This window comes from Penicillium diatomitis (assembly GCF_028827545.1).
Source record: "Penicillium diatomitis strain IBT 30728 chromosome Unknown utg000005l_segment0_segment0, whole genome shotgun sequence".
In the NCBI taxonomy this organism is placed as follows: Eukaryota; Fungi; Ascomycota; class Eurotiomycetes; order Eurotiales; family Aspergillaceae; genus Penicillium; species Penicillium diatomitis.
Window position 1 is genome coordinate 1278113 of NW_026623177.1, and position 20493 is coordinate 1298605.

Below are 20493 nucleotides of genomic sequence, written 5' to 3' on the forward strand. Positions count from 1 at the left end.
ACCACATGATGACTATGCAGTGTGCACTACTCCGATGGTCCTCTCGACGACGAGCCGCGACCTTTCATGATGATTGTATACGATCTCGGGTTGCGTTACTGTGCACCATCGACAGGATGAACGCAAGAACGGTTCCGGGGACGATGGGGGGAACGAAAATCAATTCTACGAGGATACTGATAGAAACTCATTGGCAGATCATCTGGACCATCGCTCGTGAGAGCATCATCTTCGATAACGATAGAATAGACCCATAAGGAGTTCCGAAACAAAGAAAAGGACGTAGTAATCATCATCAAGGGTGGCGAAACAAAGAATTATCGAAATGAGAAGAAACCAAACGTCTACACAAGGGTATCACAGCAAGCCAGCAGTAGAAATACATGGTGTACCACGAGTCATGCAAAGCAGAGACAGACAACAGAAAAGAAGCAAGTTTCATCAAGGTTGGCAGGCGGCGGGAAGCAAGGGAGGGGGATCATCCAACGGCCTGGAAGCGGCAAGTCGAACAATGGGCAAACAAGGAACGCCTCGAGAGAGCAATTTTTCTGAATACGAATCAGGTCAGGACGTGAAGAAGTGGGGGGGGGGGGGGGGGGGGGGGGGAAGAAGGAAACAGGGAGGGAAAATGCAGGAGAGAGCAAAAAGAACGCTCAGTAAGATAGTCATGAGGAACGACGAAAAGAAGAGGACGCGCGCGAGAGAAACGCCGGAGGTGATGAGAGGCGGCATTTTGACACCACCGCAAGTTGGTTTACATCCAGGCCGCCGCCGGATTTCATAATAGCAAGAGTCCCCGCTGACTCACCCCGCCAAATTCTGCACGTTTGGGGAATCGTGCATGCATCGTTGCTTGGCTCGAGTGGTCGATAGATGACCGATTGATAAGCACGGTGCCGGGTTGCATGAGCTTCGGAAACATAACACTCCCAATGCTTCTGAGGGTAGAGGATGGCCACTGTACACTCAAATTTCGCCTAAGGCTTCATCATGAGGAACGCAGGAAAGATCGTCAAAGAAGCGGCCTCCAATGGGAAAGCATACTCGTGCAGGAGACCGGATCATTCAAGCATTCATCAAGACGGCTCCAAGGTCGGAAGAAAGGACTGGCTCCGTGGCAGCGTGCTCGGTCGCCTGGGTCGGCTCACGTGTGGGAATGTGGTTCTCCGACATGACTTCTTCCAGCGCACTGGACCGCCCGGTCACGGTGAAGAGGATCTTGAACAAAAAAGTGGGGGTCGAGCATTCGCTATTTGCGGGCTGGAGTCGATGCCCCGTATGGGTGAGGAGAATTCTGATGAGGTCTCGAATCGCATCATCGGTCGAGGAATCATGAATCATGTCAATTCCGTCGATCACGCACACGAGCAACGGAGGAACAAAGTGCAGCAGGGTATCAACCAAGCTCAAGGCCGCTTTCCAGCTGTGGATTGTACCGTCCAATTGGCGGAATCGCTCCGCACTGACATCGAGCAACGAATCACTATCGACGACGGTGGGGAGGCAATTGACCAGTTGCCGAATGAGACTGTAGGTGAGTGCAATCAGACCCTGTTGCTGTAAGGTCAGGCCCTTCTTCTCGTCCGCGGGGAGGGAACAGAAGTGGGAAACAATCGGGAGCTGCGCGTGTCGGGCAGCGGATGCGTAGCAGGCAGAGATGAGAGCCACGGGGTTCGGAGCCGGACCGGAGAAGCTGCCGGCAGAGCCACCAAGGGCTAGGGCCTGTGACCTCGGGGTAGTTGCCCATGTTTGGAGTGTAGCAACGACCTTGCTCTCGACGAGAAGTTGAGCGGTAGGGTCGATGTCGGGAACTTGGTCGTCGCTGGCAAAGAAGGCCTCGAGGTGTTTGGAGGCACTTTGCAGCTCCAGACGAGCCAAACGACGCCTGGATACGCGGAACCACTCGAAAGCGGATGCTGCCACATATATCGATCAGCACTCGCCCACATCCAGGCCCTGACGGGGGAATTACGGAGAGTGAGTGGATCTCCCGTTGTCTACTTACCAACATCCGGCGCAGCGCTGGCCATGCAAAGTGTTCGGTTGTCGGAGTCACCAACAGGCCGAATCTGCGCATTCACGTTTCTCAGCATCTCCGTCAAGAGCTGGCTCTTCTGCTGTCGAATCCGAGCTCGTTCCTCGGCGTCTTGCTGGATCTCCCAGATGAGACGACGGGTGATTGTATTTTGCGCAGCAATGCGTCGTTCTGTGCCCTCCCGTCCGATCTGACTGAGCTGAGATTCGACCCACAAGGCACGCGGACTGTGTGCTGTGTTCACCTTTTCGTCCACATCCATGCAGTCGGCCGACTCCGCGAGGGCTCCCGCCTGCGCTTGGATCGCTGTGATCAGGTGATGGAATTCCGAGTATCCATCATGGCTGTGACTTTTCAGTAACTCGCATGTCGAACGCCGGGTGAACCAGTCCATGAATTCGGTGAGGAAGAAGAAATATCGAGCATAGATATTCGCAACCGGAAAGAGGTGGAGTGAGGTAGAGAGCGGCTCTGCCGGGGCTCTGAGTTCATGGTGAATCTCCAGAAGCGCGTTTAGGAAGATCTCAATGACTGGTGGGTATAGCGACGCGGCCTGTGATTGTAGTACCCATTGTTAGCTTGTCGATGTTGCTTCGTATGGACATCGCAGTGCCGGCGCGGGTTTGGGAGCAGAGGTTGTCCGACCCACCTTGATCACCGTCTGGAGTACGCTGTATAGTAATGGAGTGTGAAAGAGACTGTTATCTGGCAGCACAGTCATCAGTGTGTCATGGATGGACAAGGTCGGCACCAGCTGGTCGCACAGAGCGAGTGGGCGGTCGAAGACTCGTTTGCGCGGGTGTGATTTCCATGTCTTCTGTACCTCACGAATGAGGAGAATCAGATCGTCAATTCCGGGGGCCTGATCGCCACGTTGGGTTCGGCTACTGGGGGGCAGAAAGCGATTGAATGTTTTCCAGGTCTGCGCTAGCTCGTTGTGTTCCACATCGAGATCGGCAATGATCGGGTTTCTGGACATGGCATGAGGTGAGCGGCGGGGACGAGTCAGAAGAGGGGAGTAGGAAAGAGGAGCGACAGTTTGCTGAGAGAACAAGATGAAAAGGAAACCGGGCCAGCCATTTAAGCCCCGACCATTCAATGTCCATTGCGGTCTACCATCGGAGGGTGAGGGGGGGAAGAAGAGAGAGGAAGCGGACTTCTTTCTGTGGCACTCGGCCACCGGTGGGAACCACGGTGGGAGGGGGGTTGTCACGGCGAACTTACGCAGAAATCGGCTTCCTGTCGAAGCATCGTTCCCACTCTTTGGAAAAAGCCTCAGCGGCCGGGTTCGAGGGCATGATGCCTCGCCTGTCGACCAGCAGTCGGACAAGCCCCGATCACGAGCGGAAAGTGATGAGGAAGCTCAAAGCTCTGAGGCGCGTTTTTGGGCCGACGAGGATGGACATTCACAGTGGACCGAAAGTCTGGGAGAAGGCCGAAGCGGAAGCGGCAGCGGAAGATCCAGGGTCGGTTGTCGGCATTAACACGAACGCCCGATGATCGGTTGTTTCCGACGTGATTCGCGATGGTCGTTGCTGTGGAGGGCGGGGCACGAGTTGCCGAGAGTAGAAGGGCAGACCGGTGAGGGTCGTGAAGGAATCGTCGTTGTAGACGGGTCGATGGGAACCGTACGGTAGGGAGGAGTCAGAAGGGAAGAGAGTGAGAGTGAGGGGGAGTGTGTGAGAGAGAGAGAGAGAGAGAGAGAGAGAGAGAGAGAGAGAGAGAGAGAGAGAGAGAGAGAGAGAGGGAGAGAGAGAGATGGAGAGGGAGGGAGAGAGAGAAAGGTTGTGTGTGAGAGCGGCCGCGGTGTCAACAGAAAGTCGACGAGAGTACTTTCCTCCAATCCGTAGTAGCATTCAGAGAACAGCAAGGAAGAGAAAAAAAAAGGTCGAGGGAAACGGATGTAGCCGCTGAAAGCAGATCCACCAAAAGTCCGATCCTGATGACCCAAAGTCCGGAGGGATTGCCGACGTGGAGGGGAGGCAAACCAGGTGGAAATTCGACTGGAGAGACCGGTGTTGACAGCAGACCAGGGGGGTAGTCAATGCTCAGGTTTCGCTGGTCAGCAACGAGGGTAAGTTGACGAGAGAGGGAGAGCGAAGAAGAGAGAGAGAGAAAGCGAGAGGGAGAGGGGGACACCGAAATAAGGTACAAAACTTTGACGGTGTTGTGTAATGTGTAGTACTGGATCAGTGGACTCAGGGACTCCCTCTTGCTGGCGGTCGACGTACCCGTACCTCTGGGCGTGGTTGTTCACGGGTGGAGGCCACCCGGGCGGCTATCAATCAGACGAGGGGACAAATAATACAAGTGGTCCTAGTAGCATTTGAGTAGGACTGTCGTGGTGACCTCTGTGTAAATCGTGGCAGAAAGCGACCAACTTGAGGTCTGTGATTCCTGATCCGCCGCAACGTCGACGGGACCATTCCCCAATCCCCAATCCCCAATCCCCAAAGATACAATGGACGAGAGGGGGAAAAGGGAAGGGGGGAAAAAAAACACCGCTGCAAGATGCTATTAATGGAAGGGGAGATCGCTCCCGACCGGGCCAGACCAGATGGACGATCAGATCACCCGAGGGTCAGAGAACCTCCTCTCCGACCGGGGACTGCCCGCCCTGGCATTGGCCGAGCACCGCCGGGGGAGTCCACCTGTTCTTCAATGTGGGTCTGAATTCCCACCGCGTATCTCGAAAATAGATCCATCCTACCGTCCGATACATAGGATCACGGACTGACTTTGGTACTTCAATCGTAGGATCCCCTCTCCGACCCTGTCTGATAGGCACGATGACGATAGAGTAGGCCTTAAATCAGAGTACTCCGATAGTAGTGATCGAAATCTAGTACCTTCTGGGTAGATAAGAAACAGAGCACTACTAGTACTAGCCTACTAGGAGTACTGTAGGTAGTAGGACTGGTCGGACAACCCTCCCAAGTCCAAACTGTATTCTCAATTCTCCCACTTTGGGTCACGGGAGCGGGTTCTACGAGAGCCTCGACCGTGAGCGTGAGATTCCCCACTGGGCACCTCCACAAATCACATGGCTCCGCTCAGGAACCCCATCTCCACCTCATCCACGAATCGTCGGACCGCGGGGCCCTTTCTCTCTTTGATGTTTCTCGGTTGAGCCGTGGCAGAGCATCTCCAGATCTCACACCTCGAACTGGTGAGATTTGAAAAAAACATCAACATATGACGACTGACGGCCAAAATCATAGATGATTCCTAGTACATTAGAAGTGAATGATACAATAGAAGTGAATGATACATTGAGAGTGACTTATCTTCCACGGTTCCTTCCCCATGTTCAATCTGTGCCCGAATACACTCGACGTGGGACCACCACATGTGCCAGGGCCCAGTGGTCTATCCATTGTCCACTCTCCCGTCCACTGTCCACGCCGCGTACAGTACCGACCGAGACGCCTGGCCAGCAATATTCACCGAGCGCCGTCCCCTGTGACCTGCAGATAGTCAGAGACTACGAAGAGGCCTCGGCACTTCCATCCGGATCTTCGATCGAGAAGACTGCTGATGCAGAGGAATCCGTCGGGTGTGATTGGTGTCACTTGACGTGGGAGACTTGATAAGCACGCCCACAGGGTTCATGAGCTGGTGGTTCGGTATATGGGTAGAAATCTGAGAAAGTGGCGCCCTGCCATGTGCGTGGAGGGTAGTTCCACATTATATAGGGTATAGTATATAGTATATAGTATATAGTGTTTAGTAAGGTACCTGTATACAGTATACACAGCGTGACAGCATATATACCCTAGCAGGCCTCTCAAGGGAGGTATTGCTAGCGCGGAGAAGACAGAAGAATGCGACAGCGGAGCACCAAACAGGAGCCAAGTACGCATGCTCATGGGACCTCAAAACTCCCTGGTACTTCATATGTCGTACCATAGACTCGAGCATCATTCAACCCTGCAATCCAATTGTCACGACAAGAAAGACTACAGTATGTATGACTCTGGACAATTGTCCACAACCCAAGTCCCCAGCATGTCGATCCCTTAAGCCGCCCTCCAGCCCGACAGCTTTCAGTTCACCAGGCAAAATACTAGGCTTGTCGAAAATCGGCTTGGTGGCTGCCGCGGCGACCCCGTCAGGACACCCTCCTACCTGACCGCTCCGCCATAGACAACAGACTCGGAGGGATTGACCACTCCAGCATACAGGACTCGGTACTCACTAAGTACTCACTCTACAAAGGTACTGCTGCGGATCGACGATCCCCGCCGGGCGCTTCTCTGCTGGGATGACCGATGGCCGCTTGCCTCGTCGACGCTTGCGGGGCCAACGATTCGATTTTGAAGAAGACCCCTCTTTTGCCTTGTGAAGGAAAGGGGGAGAATCGGTCATATTGTAGAGGCACCGGTCCAAAAGGTGCATGTGATTGTGGCATCTTTGCGTCTGGTTCAGCGGCCCTGAAGGTTCATGTCAAACGTGCTGATAATGCTGTGGCTTGATTTGTCGCGATCGATGTGGGTATCGAATTTCCGGGGATAGGAAACGACCCTGTGGGAGTAGAGAGCAAATTCGCATAGTAACGACGGTCTGTCTGGTGGACCTACTCCGGATGATCGGCCACTGAAGATACTTTGCCAGAAGGCAAAAAACCTAGGTAGCTGAAGATTCCCCCGAGAATTGTACTCTCTAGCCGCTTTGGAGTCGTCCCCGGTCTATTCTCCACGTGGTCACAATCAAAAGAGCACATGGATAGGAAGGAGAAGAGCCGGCTCACGTCGCAGCCAGCCTCATGACTTTGCCGATTGCCCGCTGTGTACGTTCATTCGTATCGGCGATCACAGGTGCCATGTCAGTAGCGCAGCATTCAAATCGCGTGGGTCAGCTTCGCCACTCAAGTCGAGATCAAGCATGCAGGGCTACGGATCACCAGCTACCCGGAATGTGGCTGCTTACTTGGGGCTCGGCCTCCATCTGTCGGGTTGCCCGGTGAAGGTGGAGACAAATCGCATCCCTACTACTCAAAGCCTGCCTGGACGCTGAGATTGATGCCGAGTTGCCTGACTCGACAGCCCCGGGCAACCTGATCCAGCTGAGCTGCAGTCGACTGATTAGTGTTGTAGTGAGCGTCGGCTGGGATCCGCATGGGCTGAAATTGAGTGGATGGCTTCGGCCCGGGATATTTCCCGAGCGTAGAGCGACGCATTGGTGTGGACTGGAGTGATCAAGATGCCTGGTCCTTCCGGCGAATACTATACAGTATACAGCGAGCAGAGTTGAACAGAGATATCTACCCACCGACACGCTCGTACACAGCAGATGATTCCGTCTGTGGCAGATTTCGAACTTTTCTCCCCCCTGTGTAACCACTGCCGAGGGTTACAATGCAAGAGCGAAGTTGTCATCAAGCTTTTATTGGGGTATCACGATGCGGGAACTGTTCATCATCGGTAGGCTGGCTGGAGCCTGCTCCCGAGGCTGTGTGCAGGAGTAAGGTCCAAGCATGTCTACTATCCAGCATCTGTTTGCGAGAAGACATGAAGTGGTCAATACCGGGGATATGACAACGCTGCGAAGTATGAGGAGGGAGAGTGATGCAGGTGGTCGAATGGCTGAACAGGCTGGTACCCAGGAGGGATGAAGACTAACTCGTGATAGGGTAAATGGTAATTTCAATTAATATACAAACACACCTGGCTTGACGAGAGAATGATGAATTTGAGGTATGGGTCCGCCTCTTGCCTCCTGTTCCTGGAGTGATATCGTGCAACTCATGGCAACCGCCAACGACATGGGTCAACGACATCCATCTGTACGCTTGGAGGTCGGATCTTTGACGTTGGATACGGTGTTTCTTTTTGCAGGTCACTGGACCACCAAGATCACGGTCGATCTGCTCCACGGTCATCATGTATCAATGACGCTCTCCAGATTAAATGACCTGGAAAGTCTCATATTCCAAGGTTGTCATCGCTGAGATAGATTTCCATGTTGAATGTGAGTACGCTGCGGGGCCGATCAGTGACCGAGGTGGAGATTGTTTATTGTTGTTAAAGGCGGTGACGAGTCTTGCCCGCATCCATTGAAAGCGAAACCTGACATTCGCATGGAAGAAAGACCGATGAACAGATCCGTCGGTGGATGCGCGTTGGCGGGTAAGTACGAATAGCGAGACTTTGCAAAATAGATCCCGCCCTGTCCTGATGGAGATGGTGAGATCGAGCCCAAGACTCGAGTTGACCACATGCCTCGTAAAGACCATCAGCCTCCTCATCCTCTGGACTGGCCAGCTGGCTGTCCGAGCTCGTCGCCGCCAGCCGAGGGCTCATAGAATGCGGTAAAGTTGCCCACGATAGAAAGCGTCATGTTCCAGACATGATCTGGATACACTCCAGCTCAAGGCCCAGGGATTTTTGGTCCAGCGTCTGGCGGCATTCGTTCTCAAACACGAGAGAAGTTCGCGCCCCTTGCGATCTCACCGTTCACGCGAGACCTCAAAATTGCGATTTTGCCTGTACTTTAGCATGTTTGCCCTGTCTTCTGTCTCGTAGTCGTCGCCCGCTTGAAGATGGTAGGTAGTAGGTAGTAGGTACCTAGTTAGGTAGAGTAGAAGCTAAGTAGGGCTTCCTCTTGCTTCACCATTTGAACACAACTTCCAACCTCAACTGGCCAACTGATTCTCCCCCTCGCCCACAGGCGGTTATTCATTGGCCGTGGGCTTGTCCCGCAAAAGGCGGTGGCCCCGGGAGTGTAAGCCCTTCTCACGGGTAAGCAAGAGACACCAACATCCACTCATGAAGAGAGTGACAGTTGAGATTGATACGCCTGTTGTAGATTCGGTACAATGATAGGTCCAGTAGAGTACGTGTGTAGGTAGCCAGCACTTTGCATCCCTGGTGGGTTCAGCGAGGATCGACGTGCGGGCGGTGCGGGGGCAATGTGTCGACCTTGGAAGCGAACCAGGTATCGACTTTGATGGTCTGGTGCTCTCTGTTCCCGGTGTTCCGTGTCCCAGACGATCTCCTACGCCTGGGGGACGTTGACGTGAAGTGATCAGAATTCATTACCATGCATCGAAGGTGAATCTCCAGCGTCAGTCGGTACTAGGTCGTGGATCTCGCAAGCTCAGGACCTTTCACGTCTTCTCAATGAGCTCGAGTCGTGATTGTCATGGATGCAGCGAAGAACCAGCCCTGTCCGCCTTGACTTCCCGGACGGATGCCCGGCTCCTGCGGCCTCCGAGCTCCGTGACGTGTCCCGTCCGATCCGTTCTCGGCGTATCAAGCGAGATCCGCTGCCCTTTTGCCTCAGACAGCTGAGCCAACGGGAACACACCGGTGTAAACTCGCCGGAAAGTCATCTGTCAATAGTATATGAATTCGGGCAGGACCTTCTTTCATGATCGCCCAGTCAGGGAAGTGATCAAACCATGGCACATTGTTGACGACTGGCGCATGGCCGATCACCCACCCGTGACGTTCTCCATATGGCGCGTGGGGGGAAGAGCCCGATCGATGTCTTCTTTAACCGTTTTGGGTCACACGACGGGCTGCGCCCGACGCCGGTCCTCCTCCGTTCTTGAGTCTCTGGCAGACGAGTCTATGCATGATCGGCATCTCGCCCGGAGCGGTGGTGAGGGCTTTGCCTCGATTGAGTTTGCAAGGGATGACCGTCGTACACGCCGATATGGTGTAGCGTCAACTACCAGTAGTACAATCGTCGTAACACCGTCCATGCAGTCAGTGCATAACGATCCATCGATTCATGGAGTGCATCCTGCCATCCTGCATCCAGTCGATGCGGACTGCGTTCTGCGGACTGCGTTCTGCGTTCTGCGTACAGCCTCAGGCTCTCCACGTCCGCAACATGTGGTTCCCTGTTTCCCCGAGTTTTCATTTCCTTCGACTCCACTTTTTCCTCCACACAAGGGCAGATTGTCGGAAGGATGATAGAAGGAATTTGGATGGATCATGAGAATCATCATCATATTGGGCGTTGTGATTGTGGTGTCGCTAGCATTTACATCGGGACTGGCTGCAGTAGTATGTAGTAATGTACTATGGAGTTACTAGCAGCAGCCGCAGCCGCAGCCGCAACAACAACAACAACAACAACAACAACAACAACAACAACAATAGTCGTAGTCTGATGGTAATCATGATGATCCCCACCCATCGTAGAGGAGATGCTTCGGTGGTGATCTCTGATTCCCACTTCCCCATGTCCGATGTCGCCCACGCACGCTAATCTTCTTCCCCTCCGGACTCCTCCTCGCGCTCGTAAACCGTAAAACGAAAAACCATTCCATCGAGGCCACTTTCGCGTCCACTTTTCCCTCCACCGAGAACCCACTCAGCTCAGTGGAAATCATTTTCGTGCCCCTCCTTCTTCCATCACTTCTCCCACGCTCTCGCGATCCTCGCCCGGTTTCAGTCCCTCGTCACCAACCCCCATTATCATCACGGCGATTGACTATTCCCCGGGGACAAGTAACCTTGCAGAATCCCCAGATGATCTGATCCTACCATCTTCCTTTCCCCCCCCCCCCCCCACAGTGTTGCTCCAGCAGTCCCACTTGCTGCATCCCGTATGAAATAATAATAATCTGAGACGACGACTACGACTGTACGGGCAACCGGCACCTCCGACTTCCCCCCCAAATCCTCTTCAAGACCCGCTGGGCAATAATCGGCGCAGCAATCATAATCATGGGGCTGTTCGCATTCTTATTATCCTTCCTCACCCTGTCTATTCTCACAACTCCTGCGTTGGCGCATATCTCGATCGCGCCCTCGAACGACACCAGCGATCTGGCCTGGACCAGCTCCGCGAACTTCCGCCTCCACAGCTCTAAGCCACTCAGTGACCAGAGCCTCGCCCCATTGACGCATTACCTCGTCAATTTATCTTCCACCCAGGCCCAGGTAAGATCCTCGTTTCGGGTAGTCCGCTGGTGCTTTCATGTCATGGGAGTTCTTTGATGGTCTCTCATTTATTCATTTCTCTGGCTGCGCAATTTTCTCCTTCAACATCAAGATTCCACCCTGTCCTCCGGCCCGCTGCGCATTGGCTCCCATCGATTTTCATGCTAATTCATTGCCGCGCTCCCTCCTCAGGCACTGAATCTCCAAGGCCGACTGGTCCGAGTCACCGCCACTAACTCACTGAGTATCAACAACACTGACATCGCGGCCATCCCCTGCGACAATTCTCCCGCCGACTATCCGGGAGAGTTGGGTGTTGATCAAACCGTCCAGAGTGTGATCACGGCGGCTCACCCACCAGCGGCGGTCATTCTCTACAGCACCTCGGCCTCGCATTGCAACTTGACCACCGACGATCAAGCCGAGGCCTATCGCTTCATCTTTACTCTTCGGGACTTTCACGCCGTCGGCTATCTAGATCAACTCCTTCACACCTTCTCCGACCAGAAGGTGCAGATCCAAGCCAACATGTCCTCCTTCACAACGAGTACCACGTCCAACGTCGATAGCAGTGGCGGCAGCAGCGGCGGCGGCGGCAGCAGTAGCGGAGGCGGGTCCACCAATAGCCCCAACACAGGTATGGACTGCCAGCTTGACTGATCGAACGGAAGTTGAATGGGTGAGGCTGACCGTGCTTCTAGCGATGATCATCCTCTACAGCATCACGGGCATCATCACCGCCTTGTTCCTGGGTATCATTATCACGGGCGCTGTTCGAGCTCACCGTCACCCCGAGCGGTACGGGCCTCGCAGAGTTGCGGGTCGTCCCCGGCAAAGTCGCGCCAGGGGCATCGCGCAAGCGATGCTGGACACGATCCCTGTCGTCAAGTTTGGCGACTCGAATGAGGTTGATGCTGCGAAGCGTGATGTGGAGATGGCGAATGCGGAGGATCATCCTACCCACTCGCCTTCCCGCTCGCCTTCCCGCTCGGAGAACGTGTCCGAAATCCAACCCACGTCCCCCCCTGGCACCAACCTCTCGTCAACTCACTCTGAGGGGATTGAACATTCCCCCCGGGATACCGCGACCGAGTCTAGCCCTGCGGCGACACCGGACAGCGGCAACTTCTCCTGTCCCATCTGTACGGATGACTTTGTCATCGGACAGGACTTGCGAGTTCTGCCATGCAATCACCAATTCCACCCTGAATGTATCGATCCTTGGCTCGTGAATGTCTCGGGCACATGCCCTCTTTGGTAAGTCTCCCCGTGTTCTGCTCGTGTCTTGACACAACATCACACGATTCGCATGTTCGAAGGGGGCGAGGTGACTGACCTGTGGAACTCTAGCCGCATTGACCTAAATCCGCCCAAGCCGGAGGAGAATGCCGAACCTGGGGCGGAGAATGCCGATGGGCAAACTACGGAGCCGCCAGCCGACGGCAGCAATGGCCCCGCTGCCGCGGCAGGCGCGCAACAGAACCGACATTCACGTCGTCTCTCAAACTATTTGCACGGTCCTCTCAACGCTCGAAGAATGCGCAATGCTACCGTGGAAGAACGTCTGGATGCCCTGCGTCGCGTTCGAGAAGCCAACCAAGGTGGAGCCACCGCCGATCTTGACTCCTCTCAACGCAATCGAAATCGACTGTCAACTCGTTTGCGCGAACGATTCCGCATACGCACCCATTCACATGGGGTTGACAACCCCGTCCAGGAGGGGGGTGAGCTCGAACCACCCACCGAACCTCCCGCTGCGCACACTACCCATTAACCAGGGCCAGGTGCCCTATTTGCTTTCTTGCTTATGCCAATTTGGCAGATGAGCCAAAAATGACTTTCCAAATGCATGATTCACGACACTCCTTTTACGGCAAATTCAATTCTACCGTGCATTTGATATGAACTTTACTAGAGAATCTTATCAAGTGTTGCTTATTTTCGAACGATGCTACACCAATTTCACCTCCGCCTCTTTTTTTTTTTTTTTTTTTCCTTTTTTCTTCCTTTTTCATGGCTGATAGAGTTTTGGCAAGGGTCGGCGGAGGTTCAAATTTTGCGGATCCATTGGCGTTTTATGATCCTTACGAAGCAATGTTCTCAGCGAATGTTGTTGCTTTTTTTTTTTGGTCGCGACGGGTATGGTGCGCAAGGGGCGAAGACGAGGCGGGTGATCTTGACAACAATTTCCACGTGGAATGTACAGACGTCCGGGGCTGGGGTGCCCGGCGCATTGGAGCGCAGCCCAGTTCTGCTATGGTACAGTTGCTTCTATAGCTATGCTATCTGATGCTGCATAGCTATTTGGCAGTACGTTTCTAGTGACTTTCTCGCCCTGGACAGTCTCTCGTCATGAATCGCTCTTCCTTGATGTGTTCTTGGCTTATCAAGTTTGGTAGTACTGGCTTGCACATCTCTCACAGTAGGAATTTCATGAGTATGCCACACTTGCTCTATGACAGTAGGATAACCACGCTCTGCACATCCGGTCGAATGCCAACGGATGTCGCACAGATTCATTCCAATCTCTGCTCTTTCGACCTCTCTAAATTACGAAAGTCATCACGCTAGAATCTTCAAGGTATTGATTTTGACATGGGAAAAGTTACACTAAGGGTATTCTTTCGGCACCCGGGCACTCGCCAGCCAGGAGTGCAGTGCCACTCCACTGTTAAGTGCCTAGTTTACGAAGGTTCATGACCTGTATTATGCTTACATAATTGACACGAGGCCTCAGCTGGGCAGTTTTTCGACCGCCGGCCATACTTGCCTAGGATGGGTCTATGTGATAAGGCGATTAAGCAAACATTTGAACTCTGGGGTTGCACCCGTTCAACCGGGATTTGTTCCCCCGTCCAAAGCATCAAGCATCAGGGTCGTGTCCTGAGTGTACAAAGATTACAAAGACGGTTTCCGGGATCGGTAGAGCCCACCGTCGGGGCCATTAGAGTTTGTGCCAATGTGCCAATTCTGCTACCAGAGCTATGAACTCGTCTGATTCCAGCAGCAACCGGATCGGCGCTAGAAGATCCCGGGATGGCTGTAAGACTTGCAAGTAAGTTCTGACGCAATTCTATGCTCTCATGCTCCTCTGCCTCCTTTCTCAAGGGCGCTTCAGGTTGATGCTCATCGTGCAGGATCCGCAAGGTCAAATGTGGCGAGGAGAAGCCAACATGCCGTCGATGTTCCAGCACGGGCCGTAGATGTGAATACGGAGACCTCCAGACGAGAGTCTTGTCTCCTGGCTTCCATCGATCGATAACCCCGGCGAGTAATTACACTGAGCGTCGCGCCTTTGAATACTATGTCCAACATGCGTCGAAGAGACTCGCTGCCGGGATGAACCTGGAATTCTGGACGAATGTGGCCCCACAGATCTGCCGTACTGAGCCTGCCGTATGGGATGCCATCATCTCCATCAGTGCTTTGTACGAGTACCCCGATCAGTGCTTGGATATGCCGTTGGTAAACTTTCAGCCGCAGAAGAAGCGGCGACTGACGCAAGTTCAGCAAGAGGCTCTGCTTTGGTACTCCCGTTCGATATCCAGCCTACAAACCAAAATCGTGCGCGGTACAGCTGATGCATATATCGCACTGATCAGCTGCGTACTCTTTATATGTATAGAGGCGATTCAAGGCCGTCTGACTGAAGCCCTGCAACTTTACGATCAAGGCGTGGGTCTGATTGTGACCTTACAACAGCAGGCCACCGCTGGGACCCTCTCTACCCACAAGGCCTTGTCCTTGGAAAAGATTCTCATACCGCTTTTTCTCCGATTGGGTGCGGTTTCATTGACTATACCAACGGTGCAAGTCAGCCAGATATTCGCCTTGGCTCAACGAAATCGAGACTGCCCCGTTTCGTCTCTCGACGCAGCAGGGACTGCGATCCATGTACTATTCGCCGAGACCACAGTCCTCGACAGAGAGGCATTTCCATTTCGCAGTGCGCCCGTCCGGGATGGTATCGTCGGGGCACATCTGCTCGCTAAGCAGCAATCCCTTCAAACACGACTTGATCAATGGCTCCAAGCATACAATCATTCCCGTCAACGCTGTCCCCGAGCCGAATCTCGGCTCCTCATTTACTATGTCGCTGCATCACTATACGTATCTACGTGTCTGTCCCAGCGAGAAGAGATCTACGACTCTTACATGGCAGAGTTCGCCAGTATTGTCGAAAATGCAAGCCAAGCTCTTGTCCTGGAAGCTTCGACCAGCCCAGGCGGTGACGACCCGCCCTTCACCTTTGAGATGGGGCTCGGTCTCCCATTGTACCTGACTGCTCTCAAGTGTCGTGATCCATACCTGCGGCGGAAGGCCTTGGGGTTATTGCGTCGAACGCCCCCGATTCAAGCTTTTTTCAAGTTTGTTCCTGCCGCGTTCGTGGCAGAGACTTGCATGTACTTGGAAGAACACTATAACCATTCGCAATTGATATCGCAAGGTTCCACGACTTCGTCATCTTCAGGCGTCTCAATGACACACCCCCCGACACATTTTCCGTCGAAACAAGATTCTGCCACGCGTGGGACCCCTTCTCACATCCCTGAAGAGGCTCGCATATGTTATTGCAACATCATACCCGCTCCGAATGTGGGCTCTTCCGCAAGAACTGGACAACCCACCGACGATGCGCATGGTTCCTCGGCGCCGACATTGGAGATCTTTCGCAACCGCTATGATGCAGAGAGCAAAACATGGCGTCTGGTTTCTGAGCGTGTGTCGCTATGAGGACATTCTATCAATGACTGCATCTTGCTTATGGTGACTTTTACAGGCATACCCGTGACGTGAGGTGTCAATGAAGCTGGAAATATATATCGTAGCGTGCGATCGACTGCCAATATTAAAAAAAAAAAACCACATCCCAGAATCCCACCAGCCCTACAGCAGCCTCCACAGACAGACCGGAACCCGATGACAATATTTCCAGGTAGAAAGTAGAGCAGACCCTTAGCGGGCCCGTCCCGGAGAGCGCCCGGAGAGCCGCCGGGTCTTGTGTCACTGTCATCTCGGGAAAGGTAAGGTCGCCAAGGTCCAGAATGGAGGCCAAAAACAAAAGGAAACGGTTGGCGTCGGAAGATTTTCGATCACGTTGGAAGAGGCTCCCGTCCGGTTGAATCGCCGACGGGTTCTCACTTGGGGTGGGGATTATTTATCCACTGACATCCCTCGTACCCCGGGATTCGGTGGTTCAAGAGTCGAGAATGATGAGTTGGGGTAATGTGGAAAGGGCAACATGGAATTCGCGGACCGTGTCTGCGGTCTGCGCGGTCTATGTGAAGAGGTACCAAGCTGTGAAGTATCGTACTGGTTCCCATGTCTGATGAGATGGTATTATGCTAGATTCTTCCTTGTCCTCATATTGTGCTTACTGCTTGGTGCTTAGTTTTGGATTCTAAGGTCCTTTTCCTAGTGTCTATTGAGCATCAAGTTTCTCGCTCTTGATAGAAATTCAAGACGATCGAATTTGCACAAGCGCCGATTGATTCACGACTTAGAAATGCCTCGTCCTGCTGCACTCTGCTTGCTGTGTAATGGAATCGCATGGACTTGTCGACTTGGGGACTCGGATACTTTATAGTCTATATTCTCTGTACAAGGTCAGACTATCAAGTGATCCGCTGTTATCGCCTCCCTTTACACCCTATGGATCTTGGCTCTCCTCATAAATATCCTCGACCTTTTTCGAATCTTCATAGCAGGCAGCCTGCCATCTGCGTTTCTGCACCATCTGCATCCCGGATGACATCCTATTCATTCGGACTCACGGCTGCTGACTACTTTGCGACACGCTGCATCACTGCAGAAATGCTCGGGGTTGACCCGCTTGGCAGCCATCTTCCGGAAGCACGGTTCCACTGCGTTCTTTTTTTAATTCGATTTCTTTTTTGACTTTCCCCCCCCCCCCCCCCCCCCCCCCCTCCTCCCTCTTGGGCTTCCCTTGGGCTGTGCCTGTTGTTTTGTTGTTTTGTTTTTATTTTCTGACTAAAATTTTTTGAGGTGCGCGATCATGTTCTCTAGTGGACATGGAGACCAGTCCAGAGGTCAGGGTCGCAGCTCGGCGTGATGACACACCAGCGGCGTGACGAGCCTGTCAGGGCCTGAAGATCTGGCCGACCGGGACTCGACTGCTGGTCCCCTGGGGAATAAGCATAGAGTTCCGGCGGCTCATAGAGGCCGAGTGAGGATCTTGGCAGTAGGCGTGAGTCTGAGATTCTTCTGTAGTTACTAGTCAGTGTACCAAATGCAGACGCGTCTACAAGACGGAAATTCAGCGAGCAAGTCAGATAGAAGACACGGTGAGGTCGATAGAGTACGTAATCAGGCGCGGCCTCACCAGGACTGTTCCTTGAAGCATGTGACCGCGGGCGATCTCGCGGGAGTGCGTCACTGCGTCATGCGACTCGCGAGGAACTGTTTTACTTCCTCGGCTCGTGGGCATGTCCGAGGGACAATTCAAACGACTCCCGTTGACCGTTCAGGGAACTAGGGGGTGGACACATGGTTCTATATAAGTTGCAGAAGGTAACAAGAGTCTCTGGGATTCTTGGTTCTGATTTCTCACTCAGTTTCACCTTTGCGAAGTCTGCTGGAGACAGGACTACTGGATCTTTCGGGTGCACTCCCTCTGTTTTACACGGTCGTCCCGAGTCGACCTTCACCAACTGGTCAGTCTGCACGCCTGAATTAACCGCGCTCTGCCCCAAAGTCGCTTGTCCCCACCCCCTCATTCCCCTTCTTTATGTTCCCCTCGTCTTTCCCCGGTTTTTTTGGGGGGGGGTTTTTTTTCGTTTCCCACATTTTCTTTTTGGGGCATTTAGGGGGGGGGGGGGGGATTGCCCGTGGGTTTCTGGTGTGGTGACCGGTTGCTCGATCCGGTGAACGCAAGCAGCAACATTCCCCGTCGAGGAAGTTCGGATTGACTCTGAGACTAAACATCGCCCGATTCTGAACAGCTCGTCTATCTGGTGATTTATCGGTATTATCATCGTCATCCCTAGTATCCACCAGAAGAGAAACTAGGAACGGAAATCAACCTAGTCCCCAGGTCGGTGCATCACGGCTATTGTTTCTTGGCTCGGGAAAAAGGGAAAGCTGCAGACGCCATTTCCATCCGCGCCAGAGATTCCGGCTATTTATCAATTACTTGATCGATCATCATCATCTTTGGGAGAGGAGGAGTTACTAGTTACTACTGCTACCTGGAGTCCCTGTATCCGGGCAGTCTCGACCTGCTCGTGTCGAGTCATTCACGTCTCTTTTACCGCTTCCCCAATCGGATTCGTGGGGTCAGGATTTTCTTTCCACCATTTTTGGGGTTTCCATTAAACGTCAATTGCCCGTTTCGGGAATTGCCCTTACGTTCAACCGCCCCCCTCAGAATCAGGCAACGCAACCTGGCCATCATGACCATCTCCCGTCAACATCAAAACCCCTCTCCGTCCTCTGCATCCTCCTCTCCTTCTACCTCTCCCACCAACACGACCTCCTCCGCATCCTCCGCTGGCACTGCTCGTGACCGTCTCACCTCCCTCTCGTCGCACATCATGGGTTCCAACGGCACCGCTTCCGTCTTCACCCCGGCCGCCGTCTCCGCGGCCCCCGAGGATCCCCTCTTCGGCCTCATGAAGGCTTATCGGGAGGACCCCTCCGACCAAAAGGTCGACCTGGGCATTGGCGCCTATCGTGATAACAACGCAAAGCCCTGGGTCCTTCCCGTCGTCAAAAAGGTACGTCTCCATCATGGACTTCAAGTGTCAATGTCGCATGTGCCTTTTCATGGTTTCTCGATGAAGCGATGCGTCTGTTGTCGAACAAGCCATGACCATTCGCATCGAAAGAATCTCAAATCAAAAACCAAGGACACTACACTGATCACACGTTGATTACTGTCAACTAGGCCGACCACGCCATTCACAATGACCCCACCTTGAATCACGAGTATCTCTCCATCAGTGGTCTCGCCGAGTTCACCTCGGCCGCACAGAAGCTCATTGTGGGCGCAGACAGTCCCGCGATTCGCGAGAAACGGGTACGTTAATTCTGGCCCATTCAGTCCCTTGAGGGGGCTTGAGGGCGGGGAGGGGGCAATGGGAGCAGCATAATGCATAATGACATCGTCCGAAGCGGTGGCGCTCGGATCTCAGCTCCCTTTCCTCTCTCCCCCTTCCCCCCCGCCCCCCGTCTCGTTCCTTGCCCCGCCGCCTGACCGGCGCGCACAGGAAGGGACAGCCTTGAACTAACGTATGCTCCCTTCGCCGTGGGTTTCAACAGATCTGTACCCTGCAGACCATTTCCGGCACCGGTGCCGTCCACTTGGGTGGCCTCTTTCTCGCCAAATTCCACCCGGCGCAGCCCAAGCCCACCATCTACCTCTCCAACCCAACCTGGGCCAATCACAACCAAATCTTCACCAATGTCGGTCTTCCCATCGCGACGTATCCATACTTCTCCGCCAAGACCAAGGGCCTTGACTTTGATGGCATGATCGGTGCGCTGCAGGCAGCGCCCGCCGGTTCCATCATCCTGCTCCACGCCTGTGCACACAACCCCACCGGGGTGGATCCCACGCAGGAGCAGTGGAAGCAGATCGCTGCGGTGATGCGTGAGCGTCACCAGTTCCCCTTCTTCGATACTGCCTACCAGGGCTTCGCCTCGGGTGACCTGACCCGTGATGCCTGGGCTATTCGCTACTTTGTCGAGCAGGGCTTTGAGCTCTGCGTCGCGCAGTCCTTTGCCAAGAACTTTGGTCTGTACGGTGAGCGCACGGGTGCCTTCCATTTTGTCTCTGCACCGGGTGCAGATGCCTCTACGGCGATTCAAAACATCGCCAGTCAGTTGGCCATCCTGCAGCGGTCAGAGATCTCGAACCCTCCTGCGTATGGCGCCCGAATCGCCAGCAAGGTCCTCAATGATCCTCAGCTCTTTGCCGAGTGGGAGGATGATCTTCGCACGATGAGTGGACGAATCGTCGAAATGCGCCAGGGTCTGCGGGAGCGCTTGGAGAAACGTGGTACTCCCGGTAACTGGGAGCATATCACTTCTCAGATTGGCATGTTCAGCTTCACCGGGCTGAACGAGAACCAGGTCAAGATCCTGCGGGACAAGTGGCATGTCTATATGGTAAGTCCCCCCACCCCCAGTCTTCGAGGGAACAACAAGGGGCAAAGGAGAGACTGAAGATAGTCGATCTTTCCCTCGGGAACCGCGATGAGCGGCATGCGGTCATTTGTCAAACTCCACATACTAACATGTCTTTTTTTTTCCCCGCGATAATAGACCAAGAATGGCCGTATCTCGATGGCGGGTCTCAACACGAATAACTTGGACTATTTTGCCGAGGCTGTGGACAGCGTCGTTCGTGAGACCTCATGAAAAACTTTCTTTTCGGCAATGAGCATTCTCTTTGCGTTCTTGATGTCGATCTAATGACAAGTCCCTCTTTTTTTCGCCATGGCGTTGTTGATATTCAAACATCGGGTCTCGTGTCAAAACACTCTGATAGAAGTCTAGCAAATTGCATTCTGCAAGTCAATCTCAATCGTTTCGCACCAC

At 53.6% G+C, this 20493-nt stretch overlaps 5 protein-coding genes across 5 annotated transcripts; 4 read left to right on the plus strand and 1 right to left on the minus strand.

Moving 5' to 3' along the window:
* Positions 1-1065: 1065 nt before the first annotated feature.
* Positions 1066-3333, minus strand: N7539_005073 (uncharacterized protein; the record flags this gene model as incomplete). Its single annotated transcript, XM_056934675.1, has 4 exons — positions 1066-1916; positions 2006-2588; positions 2685-3198; positions 3260-3333. The coding sequence occupies 4 exons, from the start codon at positions 3331-3333 to the stop codon at positions 1066-1068; spliced, it is 2022 nt and encodes a 673-aa protein (XP_056789869.1).
* Position 3334: 1 nt separating this feature from the next.
* Positions 3335-3535, plus strand: N7539_005074 (uncharacterized protein; the record flags this gene model as incomplete). Its single annotated transcript, XM_056934676.1, has 1 exon — positions 3335-3535. The coding sequence occupies one exon, from the start codon at positions 3335-3337 to the stop codon at positions 3533-3535; it is 201 nt and encodes a 66-aa protein (XP_056789870.1).
* Positions 3536-10716: 7181 nt separating this feature from the next.
* On the plus strand, positions 10717-12706 carry N7539_005075 (RING-H2 finger protein; the record flags this gene model as incomplete). Its single annotated transcript, XM_056934677.1, has 4 exons — positions 10717-10932; positions 11125-11569; positions 11634-12189; positions 12283-12706. 4 exons carry the CDS (start codon positions 10717-10719, stop codon positions 12704-12706), a joined length of 1641 nt encoding a protein of 546 aa, XP_056789871.1.
* A 1210-nt stretch (positions 12707-13916) lies between these two features.
* N7539_005076 (Zn(II)2Cys6 transcription factor) lies at positions 13917-15666 on the plus strand (the record flags this gene model as incomplete). Its single annotated transcript, XM_056934678.1, has 2 exons — positions 13917-13987; positions 14070-15666. 2 exons carry the CDS (start codon positions 13917-13919, stop codon positions 15664-15666), a joined length of 1668 nt encoding a protein of 555 aa, XP_056789872.1.
* A 2678-nt stretch (positions 15667-18344) lies between these two features.
* On the plus strand, positions 18345-20313 carry N7539_005077 (aspartate aminotransferase; the record flags this gene model as incomplete). The annotated part of the gene is made up of 4 exons (XM_056934679.1): positions 18345-18668; positions 18839-18970; positions 19213-20061; positions 20218-20313. The coding sequence occupies 4 exons, from the start codon at positions 18345-18347 to the stop codon at positions 20311-20313; spliced, it is 1401 nt and encodes a 466-aa protein (XP_056789873.1).
* Positions 20314-20493: the final 180 nt, after the last annotated feature.